Genomic DNA, 11,955 nt, shown 5'->3' with positions numbered 1-11,955 from the left:
TGATAAAAAACAATAATTTCATTTGTTATCCGGTGAAGGGAATCATCCGGGATGGATCGGTGACAGGTTTCAGATAGAAAAATGTCATCAAACGTAAACGACACAAACAACGAAGACCGTGGTAGGGGACAGCGATCTATTATCGTATAACAGAATAAATTCCAATAGGTTTTAAATTCTCTTACACTAGGTGATGTTACCAAGTATTTTTAAATATACGTGATTACGTGATTATTATGATTTGATTTCTTCCTTAAAATCTGATTGAAAAATAGGTTGGTTTAATTATATGTTGAAGTTATATAACGTAGGAAAAAAAATCTAGATTTATATATATATATATAAATAAAATATTGTGAATTTCGTATAAGATATTGTTAACGTGTGAATCGTTACGAGAAAAGTGTGCTATTTACGTATAAGTAATAAAAATATATATGTTTTTAAGACATGGAAGCGTTTTATTTTTTTAAGAATCAAATGAAACTAATTGAATATTTTAATTATAATAAAACTTTATAAAAAAAAACAGTGAACTAAATATATTAAGTTTATGTTTTTTAACATAGATTGTTTGTTTATATCAACGCTATAAGATGGTTATGTTTTTGTATTTAATTAATAAAATATATTCTTATAAGAATTATCCTTATATCAATAAAAAACCAATTACCAGTATATGTGTGTGTGTGTATGTGTGTGTCTGTGTGTGTGTGTGTGTTCTATTTTTACTCAATCATCTGAACTTCAAGAAATAAATTGAATGATGTCTTAGGTCCAACGATAAATAACTTTCGATCCAGAAGAAAAAATCTTATCAAAATCAGTGTTGTATCCGGTCGTAAGACAAGTAATGGTAAGGGAAAGAAAGCTGTTCGGAGGTTTTTTTTGTTAGTTTTAAACTTGCTGACCAATTTGGTACTACCTTTTATTAAATAAACAAATTGACAACTCGACATTGATTTTGTACGTTTTTATGTGAAACACGAAATGTTAATAAATTAATTACACATGGATTGAAAATAAGATAAAGCAAGAAAAATATAAGGTAATAAAAAATAAACTATTATAAAAATATAATTGAGAAGAGGAAGAATAATAAAATTAGGAAATAGAATGCCTTGAGGTTGACCTTTACTTCAGCTATTCAATAAGAGATGGCGCCACGAGACGTATAGAACGTTGAAAATAATACTTTCCTTTTTAAGAGAAAATTCGTGATATTAAGTTCATAAAATACGTTTTGGGATATCTAAAAATAATTAAAACCTATGTAAGTTATAAATGTTTATTCAGTTCCAGTGTTGCCTAATAGGTGTCAGCACTGAGCTTCAACTTTGGTGTAGTTCTTAGACTTATGCAGTAGATGGCAGTATTAATAAAAAGCAATAATTTAAAATATTCCAATATTAAATTATTATTATATTGGCACTGTTTCAAAAATAAATAATATATAAATAATAATATTATATTCAAATCAATCTATGACTTTATTGTTTTCATTTAAATAATAAAAAAAAAAACAGTTAATAAAATACAATTAATTTTTTTTTTTTATAAATCTTAGCTGTCAAAATTATTCTGCACGTGTCAATTAACTGTACACATTTCTTATCGCAAATCATAGTACTTCATCTTATCGTCATCTCATAGAAGGCATCATCACAGAATAAATTTCAATAGAAATGTCAAAACTAAAAATTTATTAATAATTTTTATTCTATTTCCTGGTTTTATCATTCATTACATTAAATTGAAGATAATATGAATTATTTTGATAAAGAAAAATTATTAATCTCACAGATTATAAAGCAACGGTAATAATAAAAATCATACAATTTATATAAAATAAAAATTACAATATTTAATTTAATGAGATCTAAGACGTTAATATAATAGAATTAATTTCTATCGTGTTCTGCGATAGGGCCGTTCGACTTTTGCAAGTAAGTAATTTCATACCTAATTAAATCCAACATTTAGTTATCGCTCGTAAATCAATTAATAACTGAAAACGTAACCCAGCACACTGCACTGGGCCCGACGCTATGAGTGTGGTGACATGAGACAAAAACAAAAAATGTTTAATTACATCATAATATATTTCATACTGTACAATGTATCCCCGGGAGATTTAAACAGTAAATTGTTATACTTCATAAGAATTATATTGTTATCGTAAGTGAATATTTTTGAGGTATTTTTTTTTTTATTCCAGAATACGATCTTATAATAATACCGATACTGAAAGATGAAGGAATCAATGAAAATAGAAAACCTCGGGCCTTTCATAGAGATTATAGGACGAATTACGATAGACTGGACATAGGGGACTATGAGGAAGCGACAGAGGCCTTGGATGTGGACAGCTTCGGAGACACCAGCAGCACGCTGGACGTGTCAGGGTTAACGGGTAGTGGACCACAGAGATTGGGTTTGGATTACCCTTTGGGAAATTACGAGGAAGATAAAATAGTGGGAGGTTTTGAAGTGGATATAAACCTCTATCCTTACCATGTGGCGTACGGCACCAACTGTGGAGGCGCCATCATTGACAGGAAGTGGATCATCACTGCTGGTCATTGTGGGTGAGAGCCTTCACATACTATGAGACAATTTTTGTATTATTCAAGTCATATGATGAGGATGATTTTGAAGGGCTCGTAAATAAATAATTTTTTTATTAATTCCGTATGTATATAATTTTTAGTAAGAAACCATACATAAAAGCGGGATCCAAATATTTAAATCAAGGCAAGAAAATATCTGTGAAGAACAATTTCATCCACCCATCGTGGACGGCGAAGGATAAGGAGCATCCCTTCGACTATGACTTCCAACTCCTAGAACTGAGCGAACCCTTGAAATTCGACGACAATATACAAGCCATCAAAATAGCTCATATCGAGGATATGGTGATCGGGAAGGTGGTTACAGTCACCGGATGGGGAAACACAGAGGAGAATGTTAGTTTATTTTATATATTTATATATATATTTGCATTATTTTTAATGTAATCAAGCCAGCTTTCTCTACAATTTCTTTATGTTTGACGATTTATTGATTAATATATGATAATTTATACCAGCGTTGATATAATCATGAATGTCCTTACGTTCATTTAATGTCCTAATTACTGTATATTTTATTCAACTTCACGTTAAAGTATCGTTTGTTACCAGGGGCCTTATTCTAACGTACTCCGAGCGGTGAGGGTCCCTATCATATCTAAGGAGAACTGCCAGCAAGTGCCGTTCCCATACTTCAGAGGCGCCCTCACTCCTCGGATGTTCTGCGCTGGATTCTCAGAGGGAAAGAAAGATGCTTGCCAGGTAAAGGAACATTAGATATGGCTTATTAGATTATTTGCATATAGCTGTGGGGCTTACATTCATATACGTCGTAAATCTATATTTTTGTAATGAGGAGTTTGTGGCTAGTTTCAGTTATATTGATCTAATTATTTTATAAGGTTTTTCCCCGTTTGATGTTCATCCAAAAAGATTGACGACTAAGCGGAGACCAAAAAAACCTTAACTCGATCCTAGCAAAGAAACGCTCGGATGATCACCTCCTCTGACCTTATGATATCGTATGAAAAAGTCACGCCAGCTGTTTAACTATCTGTCAAACGGTTATTACTAAACATAAATAGATTCAAGTCAAAATAGACTCTATTTATATGCACATAGCGATAGTTTTTAATGAATATATATTATAGAGTTTTGGAACTGTCTTTGAACCCTTCCCGGTTACACGTAATTGATCAAGTGAGTTCCAATCTTGTTTCTTTTACGCCAGGGTGACTCAGGGGGTCCGGCAGTGGCGTCTGGACGTCTTCTGGGCATGGTGTCGTTCGGCTACGGGTGCGCCACCCCCGGCTCCTATGGCGTTTACAGCAAGGTTGCGAAAGTCAGGTCATGGATATCACAAGTCACAGGGCTTAGTCTAGAATAGAATACATTAATTAAACATTTTTTAAACGGTGATGTTTTTTACTTAATTATATCTTTTATCTTTTTATATCTTTTTTAACTTTTTATATCTTTTCTTTAGTGCAAAACAGTTGTAGATATATAAAATTTTTGTGGTCATCGTAAAGTCTGAACAGCATACGAATTAGAAATAGATTTTATAACGTGTTTTAGGATTTGGGGATCTGCCAAATATGATCATTAGCGATTTAACTTAATTGATAAGGCAAATAATCATTTTACTGGAAATTTCACGGTAATTTCCATTTGGCCTAGATTATAAATATGAGTATGTTGAGGTTGCATTCCTAGCGATTATTTTTGAATTAATTTTTGTGGATCGTGACGCGCTCTGTGGCGCTAACCCTGCTGCTGGTTCTGTGATGATCGCTCCACCTAATGCTGTTTTTGGGTCGACATTTTTCGTTTCGAGTTTTTGGTTTGACTACTCACAGATTATGGTAAATTTTGCAGTTCAGACTAGAAGCAGATCTATCAATTGACCTAGCTGTTCTCTTTTTGTAGAGTTCTTAAAGTAAAAACTTCAAATACGTTTGGTTTAAGACTATAATTTGGATGACTTTCTAAAAGTCATAAAAATTGTCGCGGACGGATTTTTAGTATGGTTTGGATGTATTGTTCTAAATAAAAATTATAATACATAAAAAAATTGTTCATACATATATATACAAAGGTTGACTAATACTATAATGATCTCTTTACTCCTCGTAATATTTAATTTTAAATACAAATGATTTCACATACGCTTAAGAGAATTTTGACGTAAAAGAAATATTTAAATTTAATTTGAAATAGTACGTGAATATCAGCATAATTAATTTTAATTTTTGTTATTAAAATTTTAACTAGTTAATCCTGTCTAGATAATAATATATGCTATTATTTTCTCTTTTATTTTTTTTTTACTTCTGACGTGAAATAAATTGACTTTTGTCAGTTGTTCCATGTATAAAGAGGCTTTATTCATATCAAACTATGTTCGCGATGTTTCATGTCAAAACTTAACAAAATAAACAAGTTTTTTATGAGAAATAAAATTTGTTATTTAATGTCCTAATTATGAACATTCTTTCGATTAGTAACATTGTAGGTTTTAGGAAACTTGGTACTTACCGTTTCCGTAATATTAAATACAAACTGTAACATTTTCGTATTTTTATTATATTAATTTAAAATTGATGATTTTAATATTGAGTAAAAGTTTTAAACATAATTTTCGATGTAACTCACAAAAATCACTCAAAATATAACGTAGTACGTATTTTTTCATTTTAAATAATTTATAACTATATCTATATTATATGGGGAAATGAAAATAGTAAAGAAACAATAATTTCGGCAAATCTTTATTATTATAATATGATTATTTTTATATGTGTTTGTATAGTTGTGAGTTCAGAGATTACTTTCGTTATCGGGTGCGTATTGTTATACAGTTTCATAGGAATTGAATTTAAATAATATTCAAGGTATTATTTTTTCCTATATATATAAAAGATAAGATAAAAAAAATATCACATATTTAAATATAAAAGAATTAAATAAACTCGTCGTTTAATCCGACAAAACTTACTATTAGCTGTTATTATTTATTTTTATTTTTTTATTTTAAACATAGCTTCATTATATAATATTATGATTGTAGTATCCTCGGAGGTCGTGACGTGACAATAGACCGTGTCCCGCACCACGTCAGCTATGGTGATATCTGCGGGGGAGTGCTTGTTCATAGAAAATGGGCCCTAACAGTCGCTCATTGTGGGTAAATGATTATAATATACGCCCGAAAAAATATAAACTTTGATATCAAATGTATTTAAACAACACGCTGATATGTTTGCTACAAGTTTCGGAGAATATGATAATGGTTAAGAATATATATATATATATATATATATATATATATATATATATTTATATATATATATATATTTATATATATAAAAACAATATTTTTTAACGTATCTTTGGAACTAAAAAGGTAATTAGAATATTACAAAAATCATTTAATTGTATAATTGTAATTGAGTACGAGTTATACATATCTTAAAAATATATATTTTTACCCCATTATATTTCTTAGGACCCCAATTGTTTGAATTTTGAACTGAGTCGTTTTTTGTTTCATTAAAAAAAAAATACAAATTAATATACAGACATACATACCCAAAAAAATACCTAAATTTGTTATTATTTATTTATTATTATAAATCGTAAATATATTTATTATGTTAACTTTTTTGTATGGTCAACTAAAATTAAATCCGACATCCAATATCGTTAAATTAAAATAGCACATATCCAATCAATTTACGGCGCAGTTACAGACCTGTTAATTATTACAAATAATAATATAGCTCCGTAAAACATGTTCTAATAAATTGGATTTTAAATCTGTTAATTTATTAACAGGGTGTTCAAAATATGTTAGACGTGACAGCTATATGGAAATCTTATTAAATCATTCATATATACCTGATATTAAATAAAGTTAATTCCGGTTTATTAATTATTATTAATCTATTTTTTAGCACAGATAAAGATTACATAAGAGTGGGGAGTAGATACCGTTTAAAGGGTGTTCAGATTAAAATTAAGAAACATCTGATACACCCTCTATATCAAAAGGAGCACAGTTTCGATTTCGATGTACAGTTGCTGGGATTGTTCCGGGGTTTGAATTTTGGGAAAACTATCAAAGATATTGAAATCAGTGATGGAGGATGCGACAAATATATTGATATGTCTGGTTGGGGATATGGTGAGGAGAGGGTATGCATTTTTTTTTTCATCTATATATAAACAACTAAAAATCCTAAATATTATATGTAAAAGAATATATATTTTAGCTTTATCAGTTGAAATAAAAATTTTAGTCTCGAGATCCTTACACATTTTTAAGGATAGTGAAAAAACCAAAACTCCCGAAGTATATAAAAAAGTAACAAGAAAATATTTCTTGAATATCGTGATTTATTTTTTAGTAAATTATTTATCATTGGAAAAAGCTATAATTTTTTATTTTTTGTTTTCAAAATTAGGTAAAGATTTTTGTTTTTATTTTTCGTTTGAATTCCAGGTTAGACGGCTGATGATTCTTATGTTATTAATGGTCTATATACCTCTTCAGACATTCTGAAGAATTTAAAGATTATTTAAGTCTTTTCTGTTCAAAAATTATAACTATTACAATACATTTTCTTATATTTTTCTATATATTTGAGTTGGCTGCTCGCCGTAAAATAGATTTTTTTTGGGTTTTTCTGGCAAACGAATTTTTTGCTTATTTTCAATCAAGGATTCTTGCGACTCCTATAGTGCTATTAAAAAACATTATGACTTACGGCTTAGGACTTTGCCAATACATTTATCTTGTAATCTGAAGGAGGTTTTACTAACACTTTCATTGTCACGATGAAAATATAATTGGTAATACTTTCCTAGCATTATACACTGTTTCCTTACTATCAGTATAGACTGATGTTGTGGCCTTCAGACCGGATTCTGAATCACGTTCCAAATGTTGCTCAGTTCGATATGAATTAATAAATCGTATGTTGCAAGGGAAGTATCGAGCTGGGATTGACGAGCAAGAATGTTTAAACAGTAAACATATGATGAAAAACGTGTTCAAAATTAGTTAAGGCTAAGCAAGAGAGTCGCAAACTACAAAAATAAGGCTTTAGTTTTGTTTATGAATAAAAATAAGCGCAAAAATACAAAATTACACACACATATATATATCCATTGATTTCAATGAATCAAATGATATGTAAAGTTAATTCCTTCGTTCATCTGATGCATCTGTTATACTGAGGTATAATCTAGAGTGTCAAAAACGTTTTCAGGATACATACAAGTATATATAGAAACATACAGAAGTATAATGAGATCTAAGACTTTGGTTAACATTCATTTAAATGAAACTAATATTTTTGGATGAGGTACTACGCGTTATTTCATTATTAAAAAAAAATACTCCCGACGTTTCGGTTGCTTTGATGCAACCGGGATCACGGGCGGGCGAGATGTGAAAATCATTAGAATACGAAAATAGAAGTATTTTTTTTTTAATTTTAAAATTAATCAATGCACGGTTTTTAGTCAAAAGATAATAGACTTTCATATCATCATCATCATCATCATCAGCCTATAGGAGCCCACTGCTGAGCAATTCTGAGCAAAAATCTTCTCACATGGAGTAGGTTAGAGCATTAATCACCACGCTTGCTCAAGACGGGTTGGCGATTTTAATTTCATAATTTGAAATTAATGTATTACCTATTTATGTTTCAAAATAATATTTTTTATATTACTTTCCATATTCCACAACATTTAATTATCATTTATTTTAAGCTGCGATAAATTTTAACTTAAAATTATAAATTCAATCCTATGCTGAATCAATTTAGCAAATAATTAATAAAAATTCCATGATACATTGAAAATACATAAAGAGATAGCAGGTATTTTATATTTTAATAAAAGACTAATAACATACAATTTGTAAAATAATATTTAAATATAAGAGTATCATTCACTGTAAGTAATTCGTTCATTCTGACGATTCTTTGTGGCGTCATTAGTGATTCCGACAGACATTGTACTAGTGATGCGCTCTGTGACGGAACAGATCGATAATATTATAATATACAGGTAATAGAGTGTGGTTTATACCCTATATAACCCATATACCCCATAAATACTCAAAATACCACACATACTAATGCTTCTATCGTAAAAACTTTTACTATACAGCATTGGATTGTCTTATGTATATATTCGTTGGAATATCTGGCATAATCTAAGATCACTGAAACTAAGATAAAATTATATGTAAAGGTACATATATAATATAATTTTTATGTTAATGTATCTAGTACTAAATAGGTTTCTGTTAAAAAAATTGTCACAGCAATTCCGACATTATTTTTATAGCGATTAGGTCTAAAATGTATTTTATCATTAATTATTTTTTTTTCTGATATTCTTTGTTTATTTTACTGTCGTCATTAAGGTTTTATGGAAGCGCGATGCGCGTGTAACTTTTTACGGCTTGTAGGCATTTAAATGAAAATTTTAAAACGCCATTTTAATCTTAATTTGGTAATCGGAAAATTAAAACGGTAGTTAAAAATTAATAGCAGGAACATATGTGTTGCGATTCAGCTATGGGCTTAGACTTTATTGTGTGTACATTTTATATAAACAAAATAATAAACATTTATATATATATATATATATATAAAAGTACTATAGAGATTACAATTAAGTTTTATAATAGACTTTTAGACATTGTTTTGTTTAGTTTAAAGTTAATTTAATTTTATATAAATAGTTATCAGAAAGAAATCTTTTTATAAACACCTCGTGTCTTTAGAGTGATTAGTTCTTTGTTGCGCGTATATACAAATAATGACAGTATATATCAAAGAATTGTTAAAAAAATATCACGATATTTATTAATACAATTGAACAAAGTACGTATATAAATGAGAATATGAATTGTACACACTCCGTACTGATTTGGACTTTTCCGAGTGCCTTTAATTTTGCCCCCACTCCAATGCCAGTTGTAATGCGACATGCGATAGATGGACGGATAGATTTCATTAGACATTTATTGTACTGTAAAATAAAGTGAGCTTATTTTATTCTCTTTTTCATATCATCTTCAGGGAGACTACAATCATATATTGCAACAAGTAAGAATCAAGTTGGTGGTATTCGAGTTATGTCAGATGGTTGATCAGCCCTGGTACAACGGAACGCTGACCGGGAGAATGTTCTGCGCGGGGGGAGGGAGGGGCGGAGGGCCAGACGGAGGGGGTGACGCTTGTCAGGTAACGAGGATAGTATCATCGTTTGAAATGAGCAAATGTTATTTCTCAATGAGGTTTTTTGTTTGATTTAAAATGTCAATGTAGTTTTTTTCACGTGATTCTGAAAATTTTTTTGTTTATTTTTTGGTGGACAGTATAAAAAATAAAGCAGATAATTTATGATTGCTTTGAAGGGTGACAGCGGCGGTGGTGCGGTGTCTAACAACCGTTTGGTTGGTCTCTCGTCGTTCGGGTACGGTTGCGGGCGCGGTGTACCCGGGGTCTACGTCAACGTGTCCAATCCTGGTATTATATCATGGATCAGACAATACACCGTACGGTAAATTGATTACCAATCGATCATTAATTACAATAAGATCAAATCAATTAATGTGGTGCACTTAATTATCTTTATACTACTTCAGATAATTGTTAGTGTCTGAATAGATTAGATACATATATGTTATTTATGCACAAACACGTAATATTTTATTGTAATATCAATAGAATTCTTTTGTTTGCATCTGTATGTAACAATTATTTCGATGTAAATTTTACCTCAATCTCCATGATCGTATCTAGAATACCTTTTTTAACATATCACTTAAAAAGTCTAATTTATGTATGATTAAATAATAAAAAAAAAATTTTTTGCCAATTGTTTTGAATTCCGGCAGACCCCGATTATTTTTATGGATGCAACCGGCTATGAAAAATAAAAAATATTATATGAAAATTATTCTAGATTTATAGACGATCTTCCATTCGAGGTGGAGAAAGATCGAATTCGCATAACGGAACGTTTCCCATAAGTACGACGTTGAAATGTAACAAATATTCGCATTTAAACAAAACAAGCAAGATTTTTTAAGTTATTACAGCAAAGTAAAAACTGCGCTTTGTGTTAATACTTGAATGAGTATTCGTAAATTTCGTTTGTAGGCCACATGGGTGATACCGCTGTAGTGGTTACGGTTTAAAACAAATCTAATTACAGCCTTCTATCCAACAAAAGGAAACTATGAAATTATGATTAATAGCACTTTCTTAGATTATTATAAAATATATCTGTGTCTTAATCAGACTTTAGCGAGTATTACTTTAAAAATATATATATATATTTCGTATTACTAAGCGTATTTTATATCGTCTGTCGTGATCAGGGTTGCTGAAAAGTAACCGAAACGTCTGGAGTATGTATCACATACCTGACTAGATGGGTTCGGAGAGCCTTCAGGAGACGTGAGATTTAAATAACCTCTCGAAGCCCTGGTTCAGGAGGTGATGAGAGACTGCAGCACTAATATAGTTAACTTTATGTTGGAAAAGTGTGAAATATCTATAGCCCTGTGCAGTCAGGATTTTTTCAGGATATCTGATAAGCCCATTAGTAAAAAGGACTTTCAGAAGCTAACCGTCACACTCCACATATGAAGATTCATCTGAAAGAGAGACACCAGAACTAATTTCGTATACACTATATTAACTTCAAATTCAAAACAATTACTAACATACTATACGTGCATACATACTTTTTTAATGAAAATTTCAAAGCATTTTTCTTATATGTATACTCATACTAATAGTATTAAATTTTCGTTATTTTTGTTTCATGATTATCGGTATATACTAGTATATTGTCTTGTACATATACTTATGTATATGACTTCATAATTCTCTCATTCAGCGTGCGGGTGCCGAGTCCATCGCGTCGCAGGGAGAGGAGCTTCAACAGTGCCTGGGACTTGCGACCCAGGTGTAGGTTTAAGGGGCCCCTAACTAACGCGCGTTAAACGCTCACCTCCACTGTCCAAGCTCCTCTCCCTGCCTAACCATATTTGAAAAGAACCTACTAGGGCTGCCTTCGAAGTACGTTCCAAGAATGAATTGATAGTTATATTAGTAAAAAAAATAATGGAAACTTGGTATTTTATTACAGGAAAAATATTTATGTTCTTTTAATTCTCTTTGGCTCATTATTATCTTCATCATCAGCATACCACTTCCATCCACACAACTTGTATTTACTTACACTCAGTCTACTATCTTCAATCCTAAGAAACAAAAGCGAGTTTCCCTTGTATGCTTTAACGTGTACTGCTTTGTTTTTAGGGTTCCGTAGAGAAATGGCAAAAAAC

At 30.5% G+C, this 11,955-nt stretch overlaps 2 protein-coding genes across 3 annotated transcripts; both read left to right on the top strand.

The window, feature by feature from the left end:
- Positions 1 to 2,020: 2,020 nt before the first annotated feature.
- On the top strand, positions 2,021 to 3,989 carry LOC116776061 (trypsin-7-like). Its single transcript, XM_061524406.1, has 5 exons — positions 2,021 to 2,141; positions 2,219 to 2,588; positions 2,711 to 2,966; positions 3,183 to 3,332; positions 3,802 to 3,989. The coding sequence occupies exons 1-5, from the start codon at positions 2,063 to 2,065 to the stop codon at positions 3,955 to 3,957; spliced, it is 1,011 nt and encodes a 336-aa protein (XP_061380390.1). The 5' UTR covers positions 2,021 to 2,062; the 3' UTR covers positions 3,958 to 3,989.
- A 1,312-nt stretch (positions 3,990 to 5,301) lies between these two features.
- On the top strand, positions 5,302 to 11,637 carry LOC116775883 (trypsin 5G1-like). 2 transcript variants are annotated; one of them, XM_061524407.1, is made up of 6 exons: positions 5,302 to 5,413; positions 5,641 to 5,757; positions 6,527 to 6,767; positions 9,674 to 9,838; positions 10,012 to 10,157; positions 11,505 to 11,637. In XM_061524407.1, the coding sequence occupies exons 1-6, from the start codon at positions 5,355 to 5,357 to the stop codon at positions 11,608 to 11,610; spliced, it is 834 nt and encodes a 277-aa protein (XP_061380391.1). In that variant the 5' UTR covers positions 5,302 to 5,354; the 3' UTR covers positions 11,611 to 11,637. The 2 variants fall into 2 exon arrangements, with proteins under 2 accessions (XP_061380391.1, XP_061380392.1); XM_061524408.1 differs by having other exon boundaries at positions 5,368 to 5,464; positions 5,641 to 5,753.
- Positions 11,638 to 11,955: the final 318 nt, after the last annotated feature.

Source organism: Danaus plexippus, chromosome 24 (genome assembly GCF_018135715.1).
Source record: "Danaus plexippus chromosome 24, MEX_DaPlex, whole genome shotgun sequence".
In the NCBI taxonomy this organism is placed as follows: Eukaryota; Metazoa; Arthropoda; class Insecta; order Lepidoptera; family Nymphalidae; genus Danaus; species Danaus plexippus.
The sequence above is the reverse complement of the archived record's forward strand: the minus strand, read 5'-3'. Positions and strand labels throughout refer to the sequence as shown.

Bases quoted from the DNA above. Each gene is read 5' to 3' on its own strand.
- LOC116776061 (XM_061524406.1), top strand. From the start codon at position 2,063: ATGAGACAAAAACAAAAAATGTTTAATTACATCATAATATATTTCATA. The intron at 2,142-2,218 runs GTAAATTGTTAT...TTTTTATTCCAG, and splicing joins ATCCCCGGGAGATTTAAACA to AATACGATCTTATAATAATA. The intron at 2,967-3,182 runs GTTAGTTTATTT...GTTTGTTACCAG, and splicing joins GGGGAAACACAGAGGAGAAT to GGGCCTTATTCTAACGTACT.
- LOC116775883 (XM_061524407.1), top strand. From the start codon at position 5,355: ATGATTATTTTTATATGTGTTTGTATAGTTGTGAGTTCAGAGATTACT. The intron at 5,758-6,526 runs GTAAATGATTAT...TCTATTTTTTAG, and splicing joins CTAACAGTCGCTCATTGTGG to CACAGATAAAGATTACATAA. The intron at 9,839-10,011 runs GTAACGAGGATA...ATTGCTTTGAAG, and splicing joins GAGGGGGTGACGCTTGTCAG to GGTGACAGCGGCGGTGGTGC.